General features: G+C 40.0%; 1 protein-coding gene across 1 annotated transcript in view; it reads right to left on the bottom strand.

Moving 5' to 3' along the window:
* ZFAND3 (zinc finger AN1-type containing 3) overlaps positions 1-26,143 on the bottom strand; it is a 324,856-nt gene that overhangs the window by 27,489 nt on the left and 271,224 nt on the right. Inside the window, exon 5 of the mRNA XM_034660145.1 lies at positions 2,100-2,267. Coding sequence (XP_034516036.1) covers positions 2,100-2,267 — 168 coding nt within the window. The remainder of the gene's footprint in view (positions 1-2,099; positions 2,268-26,143) is intronic.

Genomic DNA, 26,143 nt, shown 5'->3' with positions numbered 1-26,143 from the left:
AGACCCTAAGAACTGGGCATAAGCCAAGGGACTATGTGTTAGATCATTTAAAAAACACAGTAAAGTAATCTGAACTTACCAGAGACAGTTAACTGGGCTTCACTTAGGAGCACATGAAATCATCTAACATGTATTTCTAGATTTCTTCCGTTGGGTGCTTAAGACCTTAAGAAATTTGGTGGTTTGCATCAAAGCTGAAGTGTAAACTGGCATACCTGGTTATCTGGTGATAATACCTTTGCATCTCTTGGTGCTAAACTGTGAATTCTCACTGCTTGCCTGACAAGGACAGGAGCGTATCAGCCACTGCCAGAGGCAAGACAACACACTTATGGATCAAGTGCTTGATCCACTAAGGCAAATCCTGTGTAATACCCAGGATTCAGTTACTTTCAAGAAGGAAACAAGAACATAAGGTACAGGAAAATCCCACGATTCTAATTTAGAACAACCAAGGGCATGTGTTATAAAACCAACAGGCAAAATGGTCAGGTGGGCTTCATAACACTGACAATAGACTGAATACTGAAACTGCCCCCCACCCCGAATAGTTTGTGCGAAGATCAAAGCAAGAATTTGCAGACTACAAAAGATGAGACAAACCCTTCAATACGGGTAAAGCTGGTTAGCCGCCATGCCCCAAAGTTTGCTTGGCTGACCACAGTATTCCTTCCCTATTTCATCAAGAGTCTAAAAAATTACCTGGCAGAGTTGACCAAGATGCAGTCAAAGAATAAGGTTCTGGGCTCTTTGGGCCATGCCACATCCATGAACACAACTGAAGTTGCTGACAGCCTCTCCTCCCACCTTTTATGCTACCGCTCTTCTTTACACTTTCATACAAGCAATTAACAGGATAACTAAATGCCACGCTAAAAAAATAAAAATTGGTCCAGTGACACCTGGACTCCCCATGCTGTGGTCTGTTTCTGCAGTTGAGTACACACTTCCAATCTTGCTGAGTACCACACACCAGAGTGTGAAAAAAACAGATTTCTGGTCTTGACAGGAATAGGAGTTCCAACTTCGTTTCCATGAAAAGCTTGGTACATCCTCTTTTCCTTCTCATTTCCAACAGGGTAAGTAACTGAGGCACAGAAGAAGCAATGGCTGCTTCAGGAGATGAGGGACTTTGAGTAACTGTAATTTTCTAATTGCTGAGAGAACCATCTAGTCCTGCCTGTCAGCATCAGTACCTATGGGGTATCTATGCCTGTCCCAGGGGAAAAAGGAGGCTTCTAAAGCTGACTCCTAAGGACAAAGGATATAGGATTCTCAGAGGCGAGGGCCAGGCCTCCAGGTCTGCCTAATGACAGCTCTGTCCCACAGAAAAATTTTATAATACTAAGCTTTAAATCAGGAAATAAAAACAGGAAAACTGTAAGTCAGCCTAAATAATGCAGCTACACAATTTTGCTTCTATGTGACATGATGTATGCGGTCAAAGGAAAGAAAGAATTGGATTAAGTTTTGTTCCACTGTGGGAAGGCATAAAGTTTTTAAAAATACATCCCTGGGCTGCAATTCTGAGAGCCAGTATTACAGTGGCTAATACAGAAGGAAGTTACTTTAAAGCTATTTCAAGGGGTTAAACGACAATGAATTATGGTTCAAAGAAAATAATTTTCCAATCAAACTTTAATTTAAAAGGGGTAACGGGGAAAGAGTTTCCATTTATTATACATAGTAAGATGCTCATTCAAAATTAATTTAATATCTGAATTTTATGGTACATATCTCAGAATTTCACTGGTTTGGTTAATTTTTAAGTAAGTCATCAATGAGTAGGAACCAGAGTAATATGCAATGGGGAGAAGTTGAAAGCAGTAAGCAGTGACAATGCAACTCTGAAGAAATAAGTGTAAGAGAAGTGGGAATGTTTTTTTGTTTGGTTTTTTGTTTTTTTTTGGTAAGCATGAGAGGAAATAAAGGGTATTTAGAAGGAAGACTCCTCTACTGCTTTCCTAAGCTCCAAACCCACAGCTTGCAGGGAGGCACTCAGAAGACTGTAGGACTTCAGCCTCTTAGGAGTAATTTCCAAAGCTATACCAGGGTGTCAAGGACACAATCTCCATCACGCCACTGGGGGCGATGCTTACCGCAGCGGCATGATCCCAATTCCTGCTGCACCAGCTCCAGTTTGGTTTGGCACTGGAAGCACCGACGTCGACTCTTCTGTTTAGATCGGCTGGTTTCCTCAGGTCGTTCGGTATTCTCCAGTAGTCGTGCCCGTTTCACTGGCGAAGCCTCATTCTCAGACTGTGAATCTGACCAAAACAACACATGTGAGGGTCAGGGTTAGTGCCTGGCCTGGCGAGCACAGCTAATTAATGTACTGCCGGCCACTCTACTGCCCTCTTCCAGGAATTGGACCTGAGTGAACAACAGCCAGTTCTGCCTGGCCTGGTTTATACGCACAAACTGTGACAAGTACGTACCTTCAGGGCAGACTTCTAACAAGCAACGCCTGTGCTAGGAGAGGAGGGTGGGGTGACTCAACAAAAATCAGTCATACATTGCTTTTAAAAACAGCTGTTTCTTTGAGAAGACCATTCAGGCTGGAACTGGGATCTTCTCTTTGTTGGTACCCTTTCTTTGGGCCCTAGCTGCTTACTGCTTGCACTGGTTATTTACTGCTTCTTAGATATCTGCTTGTCCTCAGGTAGACTGCAATTCTTTAGGAAAGGGATTAGGTCTAGTATTTCTTCTTATCGCCATGCTTAGCACAATTCTGTACCCAATGCAGTTTGATGGGTGACCCATAATCTTTTCTAGTAAAAATACTCACGTTTCTACTCCTAATGTTTCAAAACACACAAGAATCAGGTTTTGCTGTTGAAAATTATTTCAACTTTTTTCAGAGCAAAGGCGCATCTTTGCTTATTCACAAGCAAGTGATCCCATGGCCTCCATCGTGGAGTGCGAAAGCAGCAGCACTCTGCACCACAACCCCAGCGCTGGCGCCAAACTGGCAGGTAGAGGGAGGTGAAATGTGTGACAACTTGTGTTTTGTAGAACCTTAATAAAGTAACTAAAATGCAATAAAGTTCCTGACATAGGCGGGCTGTAAATAACTCCTGCCTTCAGGGGGGGAAAAAAGAAGAAGAGCACCTGGGGATTGTGTATGCTTGGACTTGCTGCCACTATGACATACTGAAGATGCACCTCTTGCCAAGGTTCCAAAGGGGTTTGTGCTAAACCCTCTCTGGAAGGGAGCCTCCCAAATGATCTTCAAAACAGATCCATATCCCACCACTTCTCACCCTTCCACCACCACCATCCTGGTCCAAGCCATCATCATCTCACATCCAGCCTAGTATACTAGCCTTTAACTGGTCTCGCTGCCCACCCCCTTATTCTTACAGTCTGTTATCCACAGCCAAGTGATCCTGTTAAAAATCAAGTTAGAATCACTTCACTTCCCTGTTCAAAACACTTTAATAGATCTCCTTTCCAGAGTAAAAGTTCAAATACTCACTACGGCACTCACAAGGCCCTGCATGATTTGCCCTCCTCTCTCTTCTCTTACCTCATCTGCTGCTGCTCTCTACCTTTACTCCATCCACACTAGCCTCCTGATTGTCTCCTACCTCAGGGCCTTTGCACCTTCTATTCCAGTTGTCTAGAACTCTACCCAGATCTATATGGAACTCACCTCTTTTAAGTCTTTCAAAGTCACATTTTCGACATCTTTTTCTCTGCTCACCCTATCTAGACCACTCTTGTTCCCCTTCCCTAGCACTTCCCCTCCTCCCAACTCCTGCCTTTTATTCCTCCACAACACTGTTACCTTTTAACATTATCCTCACAGAGGATATAAAATCTGCAGGGCAGGAAGTTTCACCTGCTTTGTTCATAATCTGCCTACAATGCCTACAACTTAATAAGTATTTCTTAGATGAATGAATCTTCTCCTAGGCAGTTCTGATTTTCTATTTAAAGTGGCCCTAGTGAGAAGCAGCAGACTGTTGGATGTATTTCAGTGTTGGCTGTGTACCTCTTTCCCCATCCCCCCTGTGTGTGAAGATGCTGCATGTCACCAGGGAGCACTCACTGCCCTGTCACTGGCAATGCAAATAGCCCCACCCCCCCTCAGCCCAGCACACTGTGCACTGACTTATGGAAGGCACGCACCATTCTTGGCAATTGTAAACTTCATTTTTCATCTCATTTAGTTCTTCCAGTCCTACATGACATTTCCCCCTCAATACAAACCAACTGAACAAGGCCTTTGATGAAAACAATTGAAAGCAAGTTCAGCCTATTTCCCAGCTCTGCTGAGCAAAGCTGTCCAAACCCAATCGGTGTGATGACTGAGGCAGCCACAGACAGGGCCCCTTCCCCTACAACAGCAACAAGCAACAATCTAAATGTAAATCATTACAAAGCAGCCAGCCAAAAGGAATTCACCTTGTATGGGGGAGGTCCTTTTTCTCAAACAGCAATGGCACAATTTGTATTAATAACTCTTAGACATACTTTTTTTTTTAAACAAGAGAAAATTCTAGAGTAAGAGGCATAACAAAAAAATGGTGACTGTTCTGAGACAAGGTCCTAAAAGTGGAGCATCCTTAAGAGAAATTATCTCCTAACCCTGGGCCATGGGATGGGGGAAGAGAGAGAGAGGAGTCCATACAAGAAGGGGAGGCTGGTGAAACCTCTGCATTATTAATATTGTTAAAATCCAGAAGGCTTTGACATGATGCCAGCATGCCTCTAATGTAAGAGAGGACCACTCAGACCCTAACCCTCTTTCATTCACACTGCGTCTGGTAGAACTGAGCACGTGTCTGAAAATACAGAGTTCACATCCAAAGCTGTTTCCACATGACTCTGTCCCAAACTGTCAAATGTGCTATCTATCCATCCCCATTTTGAAAGCAAACTTTTGCTATGAGGAGAACATTTTCCTTTTAGCGTGGCAATGTTATCTCCATAGCTAACTATCTTCAAATAAGTAAGGGAGGGATATGTAAGAAAATATTTTTTAATGTATGATTCGTAAGACTGGGAAATAGAATTTGTATTTATATAATCATAATCATCATTGGCCATTATCAAAGAAGCCACTTGATGGGACTTCCAAATGTTAAGAGGAGGCCTGTCTTCTCCTCTAATTCCCTACCTTGTCTGCCCAATGGGCATTCAACAACAAAACTAAATAAGTTTGCATGATCTCATGCTGAAATTTCCCTTTCCCCATTCCACATTTTATATGAAGTCTACTGAGTTATTTATTCCTGTAGTCAGGAGGTATACGACATTCCAGGAATGATGGGTCCTAAGGAGTTTTCTGGTGCTGCCAAGAGCTTCTCGCTGCACTGCCTTGGCCATCCTAAAAGACCAGTCAGCCTCATCAGTCCTCTAGGAGTCAAGGTCGAGGCATCCGGACAGGTCTAAGACCAAACGCATCCACGTATAGAAAGTCTGAACCACAAGAAGCAGTCCTCAATGATTCTAAACCAATACAGATGAAAAGTTTATCAGAATGTGCTATTTTTTTTTTTTTAGAACCAAGGAACTGTTTCTAAACATTAAGAGATCCATGACTTTTATGTTCTGGAATATGCCCTCCCTTACCTATTTGAAGATAGTTAGCTATGGAGATAACATTGCCAGTCAATGGTCTATTAAATGGAAAGGAATCCCTATGCCCTGTAACGATCCCTGCCACGGGGTGGAGGGGGGAAGCTCCCTAAACTTTTTACCACCCTCCACATGCTGCCATCCAGGAAGGTGACTGTGTTATACATAACTTCTTGGAGAAGCAAATGATTCTTTGACATTTTTTCACAAGTCAACTTAGTGCTTTAATTAGTAGCTAAAGAAATAGTGGTGTACCAGATCACTATCGTGTCTGCACAAGAAATTTACATCTCCTCTGCTAATTAATGAAACTTTGTGCCATGGGGTGAGTTGCCTAAATAAGAGAAACAGATGTCCAGGGCAGGGATTCTAATTGCTCAATAATGAACTAAATAATTCAACTATTCAATTATAAATTTTATGTGAATTAAAAAAGGACTACCAGGGGTGCCTGGGTGGCACAGTGGTTAAGCGTCTGCCTTCGGCTCAGGGCGTGATCCCGGCGTTATGGGATCTACCCACATCAGGCTCTTCTGCTATGAGCCTGCTTCTTCCTCTCCCACTCCCCCTGCTTCTGTTCCCTCTCTCGCTGGCTATCTCTATCTCGGTCGAAAAAATAAATAAAATCTAAAAAAAAAAAAAAAAAGGACTACCAGAAAGAAAAGATCCAAACGTGGTCAACACTAAAGGAATCTTCATCTACTGTCTATATTTGAATAAATTAAACTTTGATTATTTACTTTTTGTCTGAAAACATCATTCCTGTCACCGTGATGCATTTTTAACTTCCTCAACAATGATGGAAAACACCCACCAGTCTACTTGTTTAATCTGAACTTGGGCAGTAAGGGTTAAGCACAGAGAGAAAGGTGAACAGAAACAACTCTCACACGCAGCTTTAACTGTCAGAAGAAACACGTCCTTGCAAGGGGCACGCTCATTAGCAGCAGGACCTGGAGTGGCAAGCTAGAAGCTGTTTCCACCCCAGGAGTTAAGAGTGACTTCTAATTAAGGTCCTTCATAAAGGGCCAACAAAGCACATTTTTTCCAGCATGCTTTTTCTTGAGAACATAAATCTCGTCTGCAGATACCCACGCAAGAGCTGCCACACTCCCATGCTGGGTTCACAGTTCTTGGCACTCACCAGATGCCCTCTTCCCCTGCCTATGTTTAATAGAATGAGAAAGATATCACATGAGATCTTCTAAGTTAAAGGAGTTTGATCAAGAATCATAATGTGATCACACGAGAAAGGAAAATCTTAAGACAAAGTACTTTACCTATCTGCTCCTTAAATTTGAAGGTAACCACTGCTTAATTTGTGACAGGGAAACAAGTACAGAGATTTTAAAAACACACATTGTCTGAGGAGAAAAATTCTTCTAATTGTACTTTCCTAGCCAATCACAGAAAGCGGTGGTAAGACTTTCAATTTAGGAACACAGTTTAACTGGAAAGCTTGACTGGAGACAACAAACAGAGCTACTTCTTTTAAAATTCTGTTTTGTCTCTGACAGAAATTCACATTTGTTCCTTACTGTCACTGTTCTTGTCTTTATTACTCATGTTCTCTCCTGAAAATTTCCAAATAAAAATTGTGTCAGGCCTGTCAGAGTTGAATCCCAACCTCTCTTAATCTCCCGTCACTGTGCAGCCGGCAGCATTCACACACCCAGGGCTGCTAACCAGGACTGCGGCCTTCTGACATCTCAGTCAGGCTCTTAGCCTTCTGTACAAGCCAACATTCACAATTTAGAATAGGAGAGTGGGAGAAGCAAAGTGGCAACAAAGAGAGGGAAGCCTTCCTCATTCACTTCACCCACACCTTCCCTCACTTGTAAGAAAGAAAGATGAATCTGTTTAATCTCAGGCTGTATGACAGCTTTTGAGGCACTCAATCAGTTTTTTTAGAACCTATCACAGTCTCCTGACAGATTGACATTTATGATCCCAACAGCCTGTGCAAACACCAGTAAGAGCAATAATTAATGAACCCTCACACATCACCGCTGCTGTCTCTCCTTCGACCATTTAAAAGGAGCTTAAGCTGCTAAAACCTCTGTCCATGAAAAACGCCACACGCTCACTGGAAAAAATTATAAAAGTGACCAAAATAATCTGTTTTATAGGTACTTTCTATTTCTCCTCATACTTTGCTTTCAGTGTATGCAGGGATTAAATTCATTCTTTCCTGAAAGACTTCAGGAGAAAAAAAAAACCTCATCATTACCCATCAAACACTGTCTCCTCACTTTGTTCAACTGGCATTTCCCCCTCCTTTCTTACTTCCCTAATGGCCCTAGAACAATTTTGGGATGACACACCTGTTTAAAATACACGGACATAAAAACATGGACAAAGAAAGAAGTTCAAGTCTTTGGTAGGGACTGATTATTAAGATTTTGTGGAGAATGCCTTCATATATACTTGATACATGATATGGAGATGAATCTAGCTTGAAATATACCTGTGATGCTATGTCTTAGATCATAACCATTTTAAAGGTCAGTTGTTCTCAAACCGCCAGGAAGTACGATTCTTAAACACTGATCCCTTTATTCCCCATCCAGCTCCACCCCCATCCCCCGTTATCTTCTCTGGCTCTCTCTTTTGCTATCAGAGATACTTGAGGGTGATCTCCTTCACCATCACAACCTCAAGATGGAAAACAGACCTCTGACTCTTCCTTCTTGCTGGGAACATAAGACTGGGAGACCTGAGGCAGCTAACGGGTAGAGCTGACCACGGTGGGAGTGCACCTGGACTTTTGGGTTCTCTGCCCTCAATCTGCTCAAAAGACAGAAAGCATCAGAAACCTTCTTGGGGGTAATTGTATCATCTAATGGTCTGATTTTGGTTGTCACGACAGCAATGCAAAAGCTGCTTCTGTAGGGAGTTTTTTGGTTAGAAGACAGCTTAAAGAGCAGCAAAACACATGGAAGTCATGAGTCATGATAACCTGTACCCATGTGGGAGAGGAGTACCCACAAGTCCCAAAGGCATGTTTTAAAGACTGGGATCAGTTTTCTCACTTCCCAAAGCCCATCTTGGTCTTTGATTCCTGCTGGACAGGAAGCAGGAAGCTGATTTTGGTGGCACATCTTGACATCAGAAAAAAGTGATTATGGATCACCAATGGGTCCAGCAGGAAAAGCTAATGGGCTGTGAGGAGAACAGCTCTCCATTACAGAAAACAATCAAAATCATGGCACCAGAGCCCAACAGTTCCAAAGGAAACAGTTCTCCCTCAACTTTTCTTTCTACTCTGTATGCCTTTTCTTTCTTTTTCTTGCCTATTGTGCTGGCTAGGCCTTCTAGCATAATGCTAAATAGGAGTGTTGAAAAGGACATGCTTGCCTTGTTTCCAACTTCAGGAGGAAAAAATTTTCAGCTCTCACACAGCTTTTCATTTTGAAAAATTTCAAACACATAGAAAAATTCAAGTAGTACAATAAACACCTGTGCACATTCCATTCGGATTCAACTGTTAATAATCTGTCACTTTGTTTTCTCTCTCCCCTCCATATTTATCCCTCTCCCCAAACCATCTGAAAATAATTTGCACACATCAAAATACTTAATACACACATCTAATACAATAAGGGCATTTCCTGCCATGACCAAAATATCACACCTAAGAAAATTAAGAATAATTCCCCAATGTCATCTAATATTCAGTCCATATCCAAATTATCTCCATTGTTCTCAAAGGCATGTCCAGTCAAGCTTCATGTGTTACATTTGGATCTTATATCTAAGTCCCTTTTAATCTAGGACAGTATGCCCTTCAAAGTGTTTGTTTTCCTTCATTTGCTTGTTCCTGCCTTCAAATGACCAAGACTTTTGAACAGTCCTGGTTAGTTTTCCTGTGGAATATACCATATCCTAGATTCTTTATCTATCTGTTTTTAATGGCATAATTTAACTTACAAGAAAGGAGATTTTTAATTGTACATCTTCTCTGTTATATATTCAGGACCAGAAATTAAAACTTTCCAGCAAGCAACTGACAGATCCACATAACTGCAGGGTTGGCACAAGTGAGGGCAGGTAAAAAAGGAGCAAATACTGTGTAATCAATCAGCCCAGTTCCTACTGCACTTTGGCAGTGAAGTGAGGCATGCTCTTCCCATTTTCCTACTGCACCCCTGCCACATATTGGACATCAGAAGATAGTTCATTTATGCCAGGGCAAGGAATGGATGCTTAGGCAAACATTAGGAGATGAGCTAGCTCCAAGTGTTTTAGCCCACGATTTCTTACAGTCTGATGGCATTCCCTGTGACTAAAGCTGGTCCCAGAGGTCACAAGTCATTCCTTTCCGATAGCTTCCTGGCTTTTTTCTGATTGCCCTTCTTCTCCTGACTGACTATACTGTTGCTAATTATTGCTGTAAGACATCTCTTCACTGCTAAATCACTCAACTCTTTCAATTTCTTCCTTATTTTAAACCTAAGGAAAATTTTACCAGATTAAAAAACATAAAGCAAAAGCCCAGGAAGATTCATTTGCAAAAATAATCACAATCTCACTAAATACAGTAACATTCTCAGTTTATTTGATCTACTTTATTTAGGCCTTTAGATTAATGACCACTCTGTTCAGAGCCATGACAACAGCCAATATTCCATTAATTATTTCTCAAGTGCCCAGTGTGTGCCAGGCACTGGGCTTTGAACTGGCAAATGAGATCTACATATGGTAGTGATCTCTTCCCTCAAGGAGGCCACAATCCAGAAGGAAAGACATATATACATATAAACCTATAGCACACTAAGTGGCATATTAATATATGAACAGAATGCTATGAACACAAAATGTGGAAGTGATATGTTCTGTTGGGTGTGTGATTAAGGAGAGAGAAAGGTCAGGAAAGTTATCTCTTGAACTTAAGAACTATATTGTATATACGTTTTTTGCTTACTTTTGTCATCTGCACATTCTTTTCTGCAGAGCCTGTTTTTCACAATACCTTTTGCATATAACTTGTTCATCTAACTTCTTCTGTTTACCAAAATTCCTATCGACTAGTAGACCCTTTCACAGTCTCAGGAGAAAAGGTACTTGGAGAACACCAGTGATGGGTTTTTAGGGAAATAAAGTGGTTGATTATCTTTCCCCTCTCTTCAATCCCAACTGGTTCAAATTTTTCCTTCCATCCTGTTTATTAACCTTAATATTGATCTCTGTCTGCTCAGACACGTACATGGCTTTAACTGCCAACTTCTATCAGGAATTCTTCAAGCCCATTTTCTTTTTATCATTAATTGTTTTATTTTGAGATAATTATAGGTTCACATGTAGTTATAAAAAACAATGCAAATAATCTCATGTATCCTTCACCCGGTAGTTTTGTCCAGTGATAACAGCTTGTAAAACTCTAGTACAGTATCACTGATACTGATACAGGCAAGCTACACACAGCATATGGACAGAGTCGACCTATATCCATCAGCACAAGGGCGCCTCGAGTTGCTCTTTCATAGCTAGACCTGCCTCCTTTCTTCCCCTCTTGTTCCCTGGCAAACACTCATCTGCCCTCCATCTCTACAATATTGTCATTTCAAGAATGGCATATATATGGACATACAAATAAAACCATACAGTAACCTTCTGTCCAAGTTCATTTTTGAGGCAACCATCACAGTAGGTGGACATGATAAAAGAGATTCCTTAAGTTAAGCTTCAGTAATAACTGCAGTACTAAGTACTAACACTAACACCCGTACCAGCACCTTCTAAATGCTTTCACAGTAGTTCCCTCTTATCTGCAGGGGACACATTCTAAGAGCCCCAGTCTAAGACACCCAGTCAGTGGATGCCTGAAACCAAACAGTACCAAACCCTATTTATACGATGTTTTTCCCTATACATACATACCTATGATAAAATTTAATTTATAAGTTAGGCACAGTTAAGAGATTAACAACAATAACTAATAATAGAACAACTATAACAACATACCGTAAGAGAAGTTATGTGAATGTGGCCTCCCTCTCTCTCTCAAAATTTACAGTTCGACACTCTCTCTGGTTTTGTGCCTCCATGGAAGTACCTAACTGCTAAGACTAGTTTCTGCTATCTCCTATGTATACAAAGACCCAGCTGTCCGGTGGGGGAGGGGAGCAGATCCTAGGCCAAGTACGCGAACAGAAACAAGCGCCCCTTTCTGTTCTACTTAGAATCTTCTTATCTAAATAAAATGGTGCAATTTCTCTAGATACATCTCTGCTGATAATCCTACTTGTCCTCTGCTCTTAGAATATAATGTATAAGACTTACTCCTCCTACCACTTTCTTCCCATTCCTGCAAACTCTCTGAATATCTGTGGACTATACTCATAGTATTTAATTTATACAAAATCAGCTTCATTTTAAATTTTCTCTCATGTTATTTTTAGAAATCTGTCAGAAAAAGTTTCTTTGCTATTATAGGATGATATAAAAAAGTATTTTCCCTCTAATAGCAAAAGGAAAGCCAGTTATTTTCATTTGAAATTCTATTTCTTTTAATGGTCAGAAATGGTAAAACATGCTTTCTTGCTTTTTTTTTTTTTTTTAATTGACATATAATGTATTATTTGTTTCAGGGGTACAGGTCTTGCCTTTTTATGAACTCCACACAGAGAAGTCAAAGCTTTCCCTTCTCTACCTTGATGCTTCCTACAGGTCATATACCAGGTCTCTTTAAAAGGCAGATGAGGGTGGATAGCCCACAAGCCACTCGTTCATCTGAAAAACTGCAGCCACCATCCTCGTTGGTTAAATGCCTTTCCTACTGCACCATTCACTTAAAGGGTTTCACCAGGAGCTCCATCCTCCAGAGGTGCCACTTGGTCAACAGAGGTGCCACTTGGTCAACAGAACCTGCCACACCAGCAACACAGCAGTCTTCCTTTGTAGCTTGTAGTGGCCTGGTAATACCTGCTTTAGTTTCTCCATCAGCAAGACCTGTCCTGCCTACCCAACTAAACCATATTACTTCTCCACACACATTTTTCAGTTACTCGCTGTAACTGAAAAATTACCCTCAATAAGGTAATCTTTCATTTTTAAACCTGCTTGGGTAGAGTTCAACAACATTAGAATGCATTGATTTTTTTTTTTAAGATTTTATTTATTTATTTGACAGAGAGAGACAGCCAGCGAGAGAGGGAACACAAGCAGGGGGAGTGGGAGAGGAAGAAGCAGGCTCCCAGTGGAGGACCGATGTGGGGCTCGATCCCAGATCGCCGGGATCACGCCCTGAGCCGAAGGCAGACGCTTAACGACTGAGCCACCCAGGCGCCCCGATGCATTGATTTTTTTAAAAAATATTACATTTATAACATCGGTATAGAATAAGGTAACATTATTAAGGTGAGACAGAGAGAGAAGCAAGATTAAGAAACCCAAGAAAGATATACTTCTCAAAAGTCACATGCTGAAGTCCCCTAATTTCTATTCCTTGACCACAAACCTAAGTCCACGATCATGAGGGTTTTAAGAGTGTCAGAGTGCTAAGAACGGTCTTGAACTTCTGTTCTATCTTTTCCAGTATTTCCAAAAAAACTAAGATCAGCCAGTTTATTTTCATTTATCCCAAGAAAGGGAAATTTGAGAGAATCCATGGATTATCTATATTTTTCTATACCTATGTGTAAGATAGGCATACTATTTTCATTCAGTTTCTTAGAAAGCTCATTTAGAAGTTAAACTGCCTAAAAATATGGGTTAAGTCTTCTACTTACTCTGCAGTTATATGAAGCCTAGAGGTTTTCACAAATTCTACCTATAAAACTACAGTTGACTCTTAACACAAGTTTAAACTGCTTTACAGAGGGGACACTTATACACAGATTTTTTTGATACATAGTACTGTTAATGTACTTTTTCTTCCTTATGATTTTCTCAATACAATTTTCTTTTTCTCTAGCTTGCTTTATTGTAAGAATATATAGTATGTAATACATATAACATACAAAATACATTTATCAAATCGACTGTTTATGTTATCAGTAATGCTTCTTCTGGTCAACAGTAGACTATTAGTAAAGTTTTTGGGGATTCAAAAGTTACATCCAGATTTTCAACTAGGGGGAAGTAGTGCCCCTGACCCTGTGTTTTTTAAGGTTCCAATGTATACAACTGTCCTGAGCAACTGAACAGTATATGTGACTAGAGCCATTTCTTTCTACCGTTGATTGTATCTGCAGAGGCCTGGAAGGAAGGAACAGTCCAGAAGCCCTCAAATAATAATGGGCACCCCCCCATACTTAGTCTCCAAAGCATGAATGACCTGCCTAAGGGTTAAACCTCATCTGGTCACGAGCCTTTTGCCAGGAAGACTGAAAATAGCTGTTCTTTATGGAAAAACACTGAGTACGGGGGTAGGGTGGGAAAATGGGTAAAAAGAGTGAGACCCTAATTCAAATTTTTTGGCTTTTTGTTAAAAACATATATACAAAAAGTCAAATTTTCCTACGTCCATCACCTCACTCCTATTAAGCTTAACTACCTTCCCTGTGAGTGTTCTTCATGTCCAACTGTTTTGCCTTCCTACGTCCATCACCTCACTCCTATTAAGCTTAACTACCTTCCCTGTGAGTGTTCTTCATGTCCAACTGTTTTGCCTATCTGGCTAATAACGCAAGCCTCCAGGGGAAAGGGCAGAAGAAACTGTATTTAGTACTCCACCAGTGGTCAACAACAACAAATAACTCTGTAACAGGGAATAAGTCCTTAATGATGGTAATCTTGCAATGAGAGACTATCATCTTGTAGGGCTGTGGTCCAGGTTTGATGTAAGGGGAAAAAATGTTTGAACATTTCTATTTTGCTATTTAAAAAATATCAGCTTGAATGCATAACTGAGTAGATGCTAAAATTAAATAGCTCATTTGTTTTTAAACTGCTTTTGTTTTCTAACTTAGCATCAGCTTAATTCAGCTCTACCTATTGCTTTGTTTCTTCCACCCAAGAACTAGTATTTGGACTCATTATTCACAACGCTCCAGCTTAAATACTTCTGTACCTCACTGTTACTCTTCCTCAAGCAAGGCTAAATGGACCTAAAGTTAGAACTTAACATATGATGATAAAGCTTGTCCAGAGAAAGCTTTGTCTGTCTGTCTACCTATTTATTGATTCTCCCGAAAATCAGGAAATCCTGCCTATTTATTGATTTTCATTCATTACTTAGGGTTGTATCGGGGCTGCTGCAGGTACTGCCAAGTATACAGAAGGTTGAAGAGAGCTGCCTTAAGAAAATGACCTATGAAGGAAAGAGAAATAATCCCATTTGCAAAATTAGAGGCAAAGAATTCTGCATAAAATTATTATGAAAAGTGCCCAACATATTAACCTCAATTCAATGGATTTGCTCATCAGCACTCTTCATTAAAAGAATTATTATTTACCATAACATCCATCCTGTGAACCACCATACTAGAAAATCAAATATATATTTTAATATCAATGTTTACTTCACAACTTTGCAAATTGTACTGTGGATATCTAAGATAATACCTTGATTTTAAGAATTACGCAGTGAAATTTTTAGTGTAACAAAGGCAACTTACTAAAATAGTTAGGGATATGGATTTAACTCACACATACATATACACACACACGTCAATAGGGAGGGGAGTAGAAAAAGCCAATGTACTGGGGGTGTGGGGTGGGGGTGGGCAAAGTGAGAATTTGATGTAATCTCCTTGTAACTTTTCTGTAAATCTGAAATTCTGTTTAAAAAATTATATTCCAGGGTAGCCATAGTTGCAGATGATTGGCTTGACTACTTGCTGAATTCCTTCCCAGAAATGTTGACATTACTTAGGTCTGATGGGAAAGTGCATGACAAGATCGTTGTAGCAAGTGATCAACAGTAAAGTCAACGCTCATGCTTCTCCAGGTTTGTAGTGAAGTCAACACTTCTCTGTGAGTAAACTTTAATGATCAGTCACAGATTTTTTTTTACATGTCACTCTCTTGGTCTGCACTTCTTAAAATCCCAGTAAGGACCTATTTTTAACTGCATCAATTACTGCAACTGCTGTTCCAGGAAGGATGATGACCAAAACCTTAAGAAGTGATTTTAATCTTCTAGAAATGGATTTATCAACAGGAGGCCAAAGCAAAAGTATATCGGAATCCTTGTCAGTTACAGGAACTATCAGTTAATGTCAAGCTGGAAAACAGACTTTGCTGCAGCTAACACCTCCCATTCAAATCAGTACTATACAAATTCCCTCCCTAGCCCAGCTTTCTTTTAAAAGCCACCCTGCATACTTGGACATATAATTCAAGCTGTAATATAATAACATCTTTGGAAAAGAGCTGTTCAACATTCTCTAACAAAAAAGCAGTGCCCAATATATTTTTTCAAGGAAATACTAGTCCACATTCAAGGTAAAAGTCTTAAAGGCTTTCTGCTGTATTCTCTTTATTCCTTGCTAAAGTAACACAAAAATTAACAGTCTGAGTTAAATGCCCCATTTTCTTGCTTATACATGTATACATTTTTAATAAGTTTTGATGGGGTGGATGGAACGCCTAGTGGATGGTGCGGGGAATGCATAGCATGTAAGTAATTCCCCTGTCCACTGAGCTAATAGAGATGTGGTTTATTTAAAATTCAGAGTTGTGGTTCTGCTATTTGGGAATGGCTTTCCGAAACTCTGTGGGTGGATACTGGTAATGAAACAAAGAATTCAGAACGGCAGGGAGCATAAGGCCAAATAAGCTTTTATAGCAGTGTGTATATGCACTAAAAATAATTAGACATACGTAGTGGGAGGCTGGTTAACTGAACCCAGAGAGGCACTTGGTTGTTCAGATAACTAATCACAATATGAAGTCCCTGTGACAAAAATGTTTCCAAGATTAAACTGTCTGATTTCTAATCATAAAGAACTGAATTTATTGGCTGAAGTTCTTTCATGTTGTTGGTGTGAACGCAATAGCCAGCCTTTTTATTAAGATTTTAACCACACAAGAAAACTAGCAACCTTAGTTGGCTACTATACTGAGACTGGCCCCCAGAAAGGAGTTCTCAATTACAAAAGCTTACAGAAGAGTTCAGGATAGAAGGTTTGTTTTTTGTTTTTTGTTTTGGTTTTTTTGGAAGTCAAGCTTGTGAAATCTTTCCACCAATACACACAAAAGTAAAATTTTTACTTTTGAAACTAGGCCCAGAAACAAAACAGAACAAAAAAGAAGTTTGATTTTCCCAGTTCTGATGTCCAGTTTTCTTAAGCAAGAGTTTTCTGGGCTTCCTGTCATTCACAACCCTCATGTGTTCAAACAAGGACTGCTAACAGCTCTCCCCATTTCCCTTGACTTCACTGGCCTCCACTCTCCAATCTGCTTGGCCTTGGGGGCCTCATCACCAGTTTCTGATTCTAGGTCTTTTTCCAACCAGACTACTGGAGCTGGGAGTTCTTTCTCACTTCCCTCTACACTCCTTCAAGTTCCTCCTCACCCTCCGTCATCATCAGGTACTTCTGTTCACATCCCTACTACCTACTGACCATTTATCAGGCGCTATGTGTCAGGTGCTTTAAATGCAGGACCTCACTTCCCTCAGAACAACTCTACAGCTAGAGCTGTCATTTTACAGGGGACAAAATCAAGGCTCACAGAGTGGCCCAACTGGTTTTTCCTTACACAGTTGGGAAACTGGGAGGGGAACCACATCGTCTCCCTCTAGAGCCCACCATTCTCAACCACCAAATTCTATCCTTCCTTCCTTGTTCTACAAATACATTTTCAGTGGACACCTGTTTTCTGCCCTGCTTCTCTTACAACCTTCTCTGCATGCTGTGGCTGCTACCCCTGCAGTCACCAAGTTTCAGCCTCAACCCATTCCCATTACAACGTCTAGAAATTTGTGTAAAATCTTTTGTTGAAAAAAAATTTAATCTTTTGTTGATTATGTTAAACACAATTACATATTTTTATATAGTGCTGATTATGTTAAACACACACAGTTATATTTATATTATATGGTTCAGTCTCTATGTTATTTTTGTGCTTTTATTTCAGTTGAGTCTGGGGAGGGGTCAGAAGAAAACTGTTTTGTCCTCTCTCAAACTAAAAGTTATCTGAAACAAAGTCAGGACTATGATTTATGATTTAGTTACCAGTGGAAGACAAAAGGAGCTTCAAATAGAAAGTTGTGGTTCTTAGGAAACCTAGGGGATGAGAGTATACCCAAGCTATCTATACATTAAAAAAGAAAATCTCTTTATCTGTATCTCTTTCCTTATACTCTTGGAGGCAACTAATGCTTCTGGGTTTCTACCTCTAAGTAAATTTGCTTGTGTAGCTCTTCTATTTCTCCTGTAATCTTTTCTTTTCTTTTCTCTTTCCATGTGCCCTTCCTTTGTATCTTTTAAGTTTTTACTTTAATTCCAGTTAGTTACCACACAGCGCTATTATTAGTTTCAGGTGTACAATACAGTGATTCAACAGTTTCATACATCACCCTGTGTTCATCACAAGCACACTCCTTAATCCCCATCACCGCCCGCCTCCCCTCTGGTAACCATGTTTGTTCTCTAGAGTTGAGAGTCTGTTTCTTGGTTTGTCTTTCTCTTTCTCTCTCTCTCCCTCTATTTTTCCCTCATTTTTCCCCTTTGCTTGGTCATTTTGTTTCTTAGACTCCATGTATGACTGAAATCATATGGTATGTGATTCTCTCTGACTGATGAATTTCGCTTAGCGTTATACTCTCTAGCTCCATCCATGTCGTTGCAAATGGCAAGATTTCATATTCGTTTTTAAAGCTAACATTTCAGTATATATATTTGTGAGTATACACATACCCCTTTATCTTTTTTACCCGTTCATCAATTGATGGACACATGGGTTGCTTCCATAATTTGGCTACTGTAAATAATGCTACAAGAAACATAGGGATGCATGTATCCTTTTGAATTAGTGTTCTTGCATTCTTTGGGTAAATATCCAGTGGTGGGATAGCTGGATCATCCTTTCCTTTGTATCTTAACAAGGGCAAAATATTTCCCTATCTTAAACACCTCCATGTCAAGAAATGCCTAACTGCATTTCTCCTCCAACCACCATTACCTTACTAGTTTTTAAAGTCTCCCCTAACTCCTTAACGGAATGATTTCCGTCTCCTGCCCTTATTTCCTGGTTATCAAGTCCCTCTTTAATGACCTGGCATAGGCTCTGGTTTCCCACTATGGTACATTAACTTCTTCCAGGTTTCCTGATAATATTCTGATAGCCACAGGCAACAATCTCCTCAGTCCTGGTACCTCCTGGCCCCTATTCTCTTACCTCTTTCATGACACATACAGCTTTCTCCTTTCTTTAGGTTCCTTAACTCACTGGTTTCTTTTTCTCTCTCCCATCCCCCCAAGTACAGTCCTTAGCAGCCCCTTGTTCTTTTGTGTTCATTCCCTTATTCACTTTCATGCCCTTAATCATTGCTTCTAGATTAATGACTTCCAAATTAGACCTATATTTATAATTTTCTATAGGACTAGCTGTAATAACCTAAAATTTAGCTCATCAGAAACTGAAAATAGTTTCAACCAGTTTTTCTTCCCACTCTTTCCCTGCCATCAGCCATATCTTTCTTCCCTCGGTTCCCCAGTTTTTCAACTTCATATTCTTTCTTCAGCCAACTCTAATCAGCTATTAAATCCTATTATTATTTTAAAACATTTTTCTCCAATTTCTCTCTCTTCCTCCATTCCACTGGAGGCTACCTACAAAACACTCTCTGAAAAAAAGGGGGGGGGATAAGCAGGAATTGGTAAGTCAAATGATTACTTTATATGCAAAAGGAAAAAACCTATCCACATGAGCACAATGACAAGACATTTTACAGACTGAATGACTCTCTTGTAACATTAATTCTTAGTTTATCTGGTTTGTAATACTGAGATTATCATACATCAAGCTTCTTTAAAATGAGGCACACCTATGCATAATTTAAGGCATCAAAGAACTCCATAGAAATACCACAATTTTTCCAACAGCCGAAGTCTCCTGATAAGTTAGTTTGAAGGTAATGCATAAATAAGTGTATTCATTTAAAGGCACAAATGACAAATAACTCAACTACCAGAATGCTCATAAACTCCTGGATCAAACTGGTAAGCCCTTTTCAAAGCATTCCTCTGTGACTGTGCTATAGATTTCGCCTATCTCAAAGGTCTAATTACTGTGATTTGCTGAAGTTGAGTGATCAAAGTTGAAAAGAGCTGTATCTCAATTTTCCCAGGTATTAGGTGCTTATCTGCTACACAAAAGCACTGCCAAGTCATATTTGCAGTTTTCCATTCACTACAAGAAGAGTCCTACTGCTAGACTTTGCCTCCACATTCCAGGGCCCCCTTATCATTCCTATTGACTCTAAGGAACTAAATTTTAAGCATTTCATCAGGAAGATAATTCTTAAAAAAGAAAAAAAAAAGATGACATTAGTATTTTATTTGTTTGTAATAATTAGCATAATTTATCCTCCCTGTCTTCCCTTTAAAAAATAAATATTAGCTACGTTTCTTGCTCTCTAAAGCTGGAATTAGTTGTTATTTATGTTTCTGGACTTTTTCTGTCTCTTTATGGCATAAGGGGCCAGGGGCAAGATGCATGCTTATTAGTTCGTCAGCATGTTCCTACAGAATTTACTACAGGACTCTGTCACAGTGGTCTTTTAATAAAGTACTGGACTGGCTGACTGACTACAGTGTCTCAGCTGGTCCTATATTACACACAAGCAACCAGTTCTGAAGGTGTGATCTGTAACAATGACAGCAGGCAATACAGTAAGATTACAGCTTTAATCGGCCATGATTATGAAATATTTAAGACTCTTCACAAGGGGAGTGCCTTAGAAGCAGACTCAGGTATGAGGAATAAATGCCAGCCCACCTGCTGGCAGAACAGGCAACAGGGCTGTCTCTTCAGATAGATAAGCAAGCAGGAAAACGGATAACACGACTTGTCTAGGAAGCAAGCAGCACGATGAGGCAGTAAAAACCCATCAGCATACATCATCCTATCACGGCTAGTGTCATTCCCAGCCTCTATTAGCCTCGCTGCATCAGCGCAAGTCCCAGACACTTTATCCTGTTTATAATTGCTGATGAGCAGTAATAAGGCCTCCATGGCTCAGCTCCGTCCGTTCCACTTCGGTACCCACCTATTAGGTAATAACTTTTATTTACAGCCTTGCTTGATGCGCTGTTCTATTAGTAGAGCCAGGAACTGAGTAGGGCGAAAGAAAAGTCTCCTTAATGGGCAGTACCACTGCGAGGCTCGGATGATTTATAATGCAGCTCTGTGGCTGCTCTATCACGCTCCTTCTGGTAAGACGCTTCGGGAAAGCTCGTTTCTAACATGCTGCCCTCTAACAGGCACATACGTGCTATGGAGCAGCATCTGAAGCACCCCCAGATCCAAAAGTTTCAAAGGAGGAGAGGGATATTAAATTCCCTTGATATCCCTTTCAAATAGTGTTGGCTCAGGCATTTTGCCCCACTGGAGCAATAGAACAGCTAATTAATAGAAGTTCAAGGCTTTTCTCCTTGGTAAGAGTACAAGCTATGATAAAATAAATGACTATAAATGCAAAAAAAAAAAAAGAAAAAGAAAAAAAAGAAAAGAAGAAACCCCCCCCAAAAAACCAAACCCAAACCCCCCCCATACCCCCTCCACACACACCAGGTGTAACTGCATTCAAAGATGTAATGAGCAAACTGAATTTGCACAAAGCATGTGGACGACGAGCAGCTCAGCACTAAAGCCTAGGTTTCGCATATATACACATCCGAAACAGCAGCAAGCCTCATCACACTTCCTTTTCCTTTTAATACTGGAGTGTATTTTTACCCATCAAGTGCAAAAACGCCTCTTGACAAGACTGGCGCCCTGGCTTGATATTCACTTAGATCAGCCTTTTTTCAGAGAAGGAGCTACTGCTTCTTATGAGCAAAACTCAAAACAAGTCCTCTAAAACTAGCCTCTGGCTTCAAGTCCAGCAAACTTACACATTACATGTCTAGTCTACCTATAATGCAACCACATCAACTGGTGGTAATGGGACCAAACTCTCATTTACAGGTACAGGTAAGCTCTCCTCAAACTTTTCTGAAATCTATACATCGTGCAAGGTGCTTTTAAAAATCACCTGCTATTATTTGCATATTGACTATCAAATCATACCAAATCATCTATTTATACAGTGCCTCACTACCTCCTCCTGTTCTTTAACATAAGCAACAAGTCAGGCAGATGAACGTCTTTACAGAAAATAAAAGCCAACACAAGAAAAGGCATTTTACAGGTTATTTCCTTTCTCCAGTTATCCACATACTTGCCAAAAACCACACACTATCAGTAAGCAGCCACTAAGGCATACCATGATAACCTGTGGCTTGTTTTCTATGGTAAAACACAGGAAGGCAGACCTTTTAGATCAGAGAAATGTTTGCATCTTGTCAAATATTTGGTATCCATTTTGTCCTCTGCCCCAGGAACCAAATGAACTCTTTTAGGACCCAAGATGATGAGTGCACAAGGTAAAACATTTTTTTAATCCTTTTTCTTTGCCATGACAGATTTACTGTTTTGATCTTTCTTCAATGGTTACATTAAATGCTAATAAAATATGAAAGGTTTATATCTTCCCTAATAGTCTCCTGATGGGAACGTGCATATTACATAAGTAGGTCAAATTTCTAATTTTCTGTCTCAAATGCTGATGCTGCAGACCTGAGGGAAAAGCTATACCTGAAGGGCCAAGGAGAAAGAACGAAACAGAGAACTGAATTACACTTGAACTCATACCCGAAGCCATGTCCCTTTAAAGCACCAAAGCATCTTCTACAGAAGGTCACCTAACGGTATGTAATATTTACCCATACAGCTGGTTGAGATATTTCCATGAATACTGACTCTACCAGGAGATAAAACACACAACTGTAGGTGTTTCTCAGATTTACAGGGCCACCTCTGATTTAACACTACCACCCTTTAGCTTCTGAATCAATTTAAAAGATCTTATACAAATCTTTTGGTAATATAACAACAATGAAACATTTCCATTTAACTGGCTTCTGAACACAGATGTGGAAAGCGTTCAGCACATCAATGTTCTCTTAACTCTCAGGTGAAAGGGGGTTTCTTCCCTTGTCTTTGAAAGAACAGACAATATCACAAGCAGCTTGTCTAAGAGCAGTCAAGAAAACGTTTTTTTTTTGGGGGGGGGCAATGAACAATACAAAGGTATCTGTTCATCACACTTCAAGAAAAATAGGTAACTCCAAAGAATTAACATAAGCTTTCGAAAGAAAAGGAAGAGGAAGAGGAAAAGGAGAGGGAAAAAATAAAGAAAAAAGAAAAGTTTTAAAAGAAAGCACACACGAGATATACAGTTAAAAGGAATTAACATGCTTCTTACAAAAGAGTGGAACTGATGATACTTTCTAGAAAAACCTGCCTTGATGTTTAATGGGACAGTTTCTAGTCCCTTCTGCTTTCATCTCAGGCAATACTAAAGCTCCCTTATGGCCCCACAAATGGTTATTCTACTTGCTATTCCACTAATTATAATCACATTTTTAACATACACACAGCATTTAAAAACCATCATTTTTCAATTATATCAGAGAAAGTATTATTTACTCAACATACTTGCTGGAAGAAGAGTAAAAGTGAATATAGATATGGTAAACCAAAAGGCTGTTGACAGTATCAAGTCTGTAAACCTGCCTATGACTTTTTCCTCATTTTAAGTTCTGAAATAAAGGGACTACAGGGGCGCCTGGGTGGTTGAGTCAGTTGAGCGGTTGACCTTCTGCCTTTGGCTCAGGTCATAATCCCCAAGGTCCTGGGATGGAGCCACGTGTGAGGCTCCCTGCTCAATGGGGAGTCTGCTTGTCCGTCTTCCTCTGCTGCTTCCCCTGCCTGTGTTCGCTCTGTCTCTCTCTCAAATAAATAAATAAAATCTTAAAAATAAAAAAATAAAGGGACTATAAAATGAAAAAACAAAATAAAGGCACATAAGAGTGGTGAACTAGGAAAGGAGCAGTTTGCTTTTTTTCATATGCTAAAAAGTCTATCCTTTCATATACTCAACGTAGGGCCTAAAGCAAAGAACTGGGTAATGCCCCACTTGTAAGAAGCAGGGTCCCTGAGTTAGTCACTGTTCAAGGATCCTAGTGGAAAGAGACTATTTCTCCAAAAAAATTTCAGACAAGACATGGTTCTGTCAATTACAGCACACAATTTAAGGTTCATTAATAGCAAGCTCCAATAAATGAAACACAAAAAACTTATTTCTTTTGCTGTAACTCACTGTAAAAAAGTCTTATGAAGAAAAAGTTATAGGTCTTTAACAAATCCTATGAAATTCCCTCCTGCCCCACAATGCACTTTAAACATAAAAATATGACCTCATATATTCACCTAAATACCCAAATATCTTTGAAATAAAGTTGCCTGAAGGAGACAACCATAGCTCAGATTACAACATTTTGGCTTAAGGCGTAACCTGATAAAAAAAGATGAAGGACAAAAGGGAATCTTCTGGCAGTCTGTTGCCAAGGAAAGTGAACTCTTTCTTTCACAACATACTCATTCTTGGCAGGAATGTTGTGAGAATTAAGAAGGGAACATGTGCAAAACTTTCTGAGCTCTTGGAAGAAACGTAAGCTCTCTCTAGTAATCTAAAGGTATGAAATGCTTTAACTCTCACATTTTTTTATAATGGTTTTTTTTTTTAAGATTTTATTTATTTATTTAACAGAGAGAGAGACAGCCAGTGAGAGAGGGAACATAGCAGGGGGAGTGGGAGAGGAAGAAGCAGGCTCCCAGCGGAGGAGCCTGATATGGGGCTGGATCCCAGGACTCTGGGCTCGCGCCCTGAGCCGAAGGCAGCCGCTTAACGAATGCGCCACCCGGGCACCCCTAACTCTCACATTCTAACCAAAATCAACCTGGAACTTGGCAGCCCTTCTCAACTCTTTGCTGACTACAGATATCCCGAAGCTCGACAAAGCCACATACAGCTTCACTTCATTTTTCTCTGCTTAAATACCACAATGATCACAGTGCATACCCTTCCCCCCACCCTGGGGCATCTAAAGAGTACGAAGAGTTTAAATGTTAATAGTGCTATGTGGCTAAAAGACAGCATCTAAAGAAAAGCCTTTCTCACCTAGCTCACAAATACAAACTGATCTTTCATTTGCCACTACTGCTCCTTTTTGCAATCTGCTTCTTAGACTCATAGTTCTCACAACGCAATTTCTTAAAAAGAGTTCCCACTCTCATTTTGATGGTTACAGACCAACCACTCTACACAGCTATCCATCTCTCTGAATTACAATACCCTCTGATCAAAAAGTAGTCACTTGAGAAACAGAGACATAATCAACCATTCAGGCTTACATTCAGGCCTTGACATATTAAAGCCATATAATAATGAGTCTAATGCTAATCTTCATATCTAATTGTCAAAGTACTAAAAAGAAAATGACCCATTTACTGAAGAGGTCACTAATATTTTCTGATTGTACACGTGTTTCTAAGATATTTGACTATGTACCTTTAATATTATATATATTTCTATGTGTTTGCTGGTTTTAAACTATGTGCATAGACTAATATATAATTATGAAATGAATCTGGAAAATAGAAATTTTAAAAGGCTGAGATGAACAGCTTTTACTATTTTCTTCCCATACCTCACAGACTACATATTTTATGCCCTTCTTCAGAGATCACTCATTTAAAGAACCACTTTATTCTAGCCTAAGTATCCTTTATTCTATATAACGTCAGTATCATTATTATTATTACTATTATTATTATTAGCTTTAAAGAGGGAGGGCAGAGGGGGAGTAGAGAAGTGGGAGAGGGAGAATCTTAAGCAGGTGCCACGCCCAGCATGGAGCCCAAAGTGGGGCTTGATCTCACTACTATGAGATCATAACCTGAGCCAAAATCAAGAGTCAGACACTTAAGCAACTGAACCACTACCCAGGCACCCCATAAGGTCATTATTATGCTAGAGGATGCTTTAGGTACAAACTTGCATGGATACATTGGCTGGGAAAAGCTGGTGTAGTCTAATTCAAAAGGTCTCACTCTACAGCTCATAAGAAATAACATGTGGTTGTAAGGTAATTATTTACTAATCATCTATGCCTGAAGCCTGTGTCTGAGAGATCTTTAGGAGTATTGTTGCAGTGAGTGGTACCCACTGTGGCAGAAGCACCACAGGGCATGTGTCCTACTCTTGAAGACTAGACATAAAGAATACAAGACACTCCAGCAATACAACAATAAGTAACCGGTTGTGATTCACAGGAAAAATGCCCAGAATCCCCACAATGCGCAACCTTCTCATTCCAGGACAGAAAGATGGAAACGGTCAACCCATGATTCTCAAAGCAAATCACTTAATTTATCTCTGAAAATCAGGAAGCTCTTTCCTCTAGAGTCAGGGCCATTGTGTAAGGCAGAAGCCATATGGCTAGCTCAAGGAGCCTGAGGGGGCACAGGCAGGCTTCTTGAAAAGAAGTGAAGCAGCCTG

This window comes from Ailuropoda melanoleuca, chromosome 5 (assembly GCF_002007445.2).
Source record: "Ailuropoda melanoleuca isolate Jingjing chromosome 5, ASM200744v2, whole genome shotgun sequence".
Lineage (NCBI taxonomy): Eukaryota > Metazoa > Chordata > Mammalia > Carnivora > Ursidae > Ailuropoda > Ailuropoda melanoleuca.
This window is presented reverse-complemented; position numbering and strand designations above follow the sequence as displayed.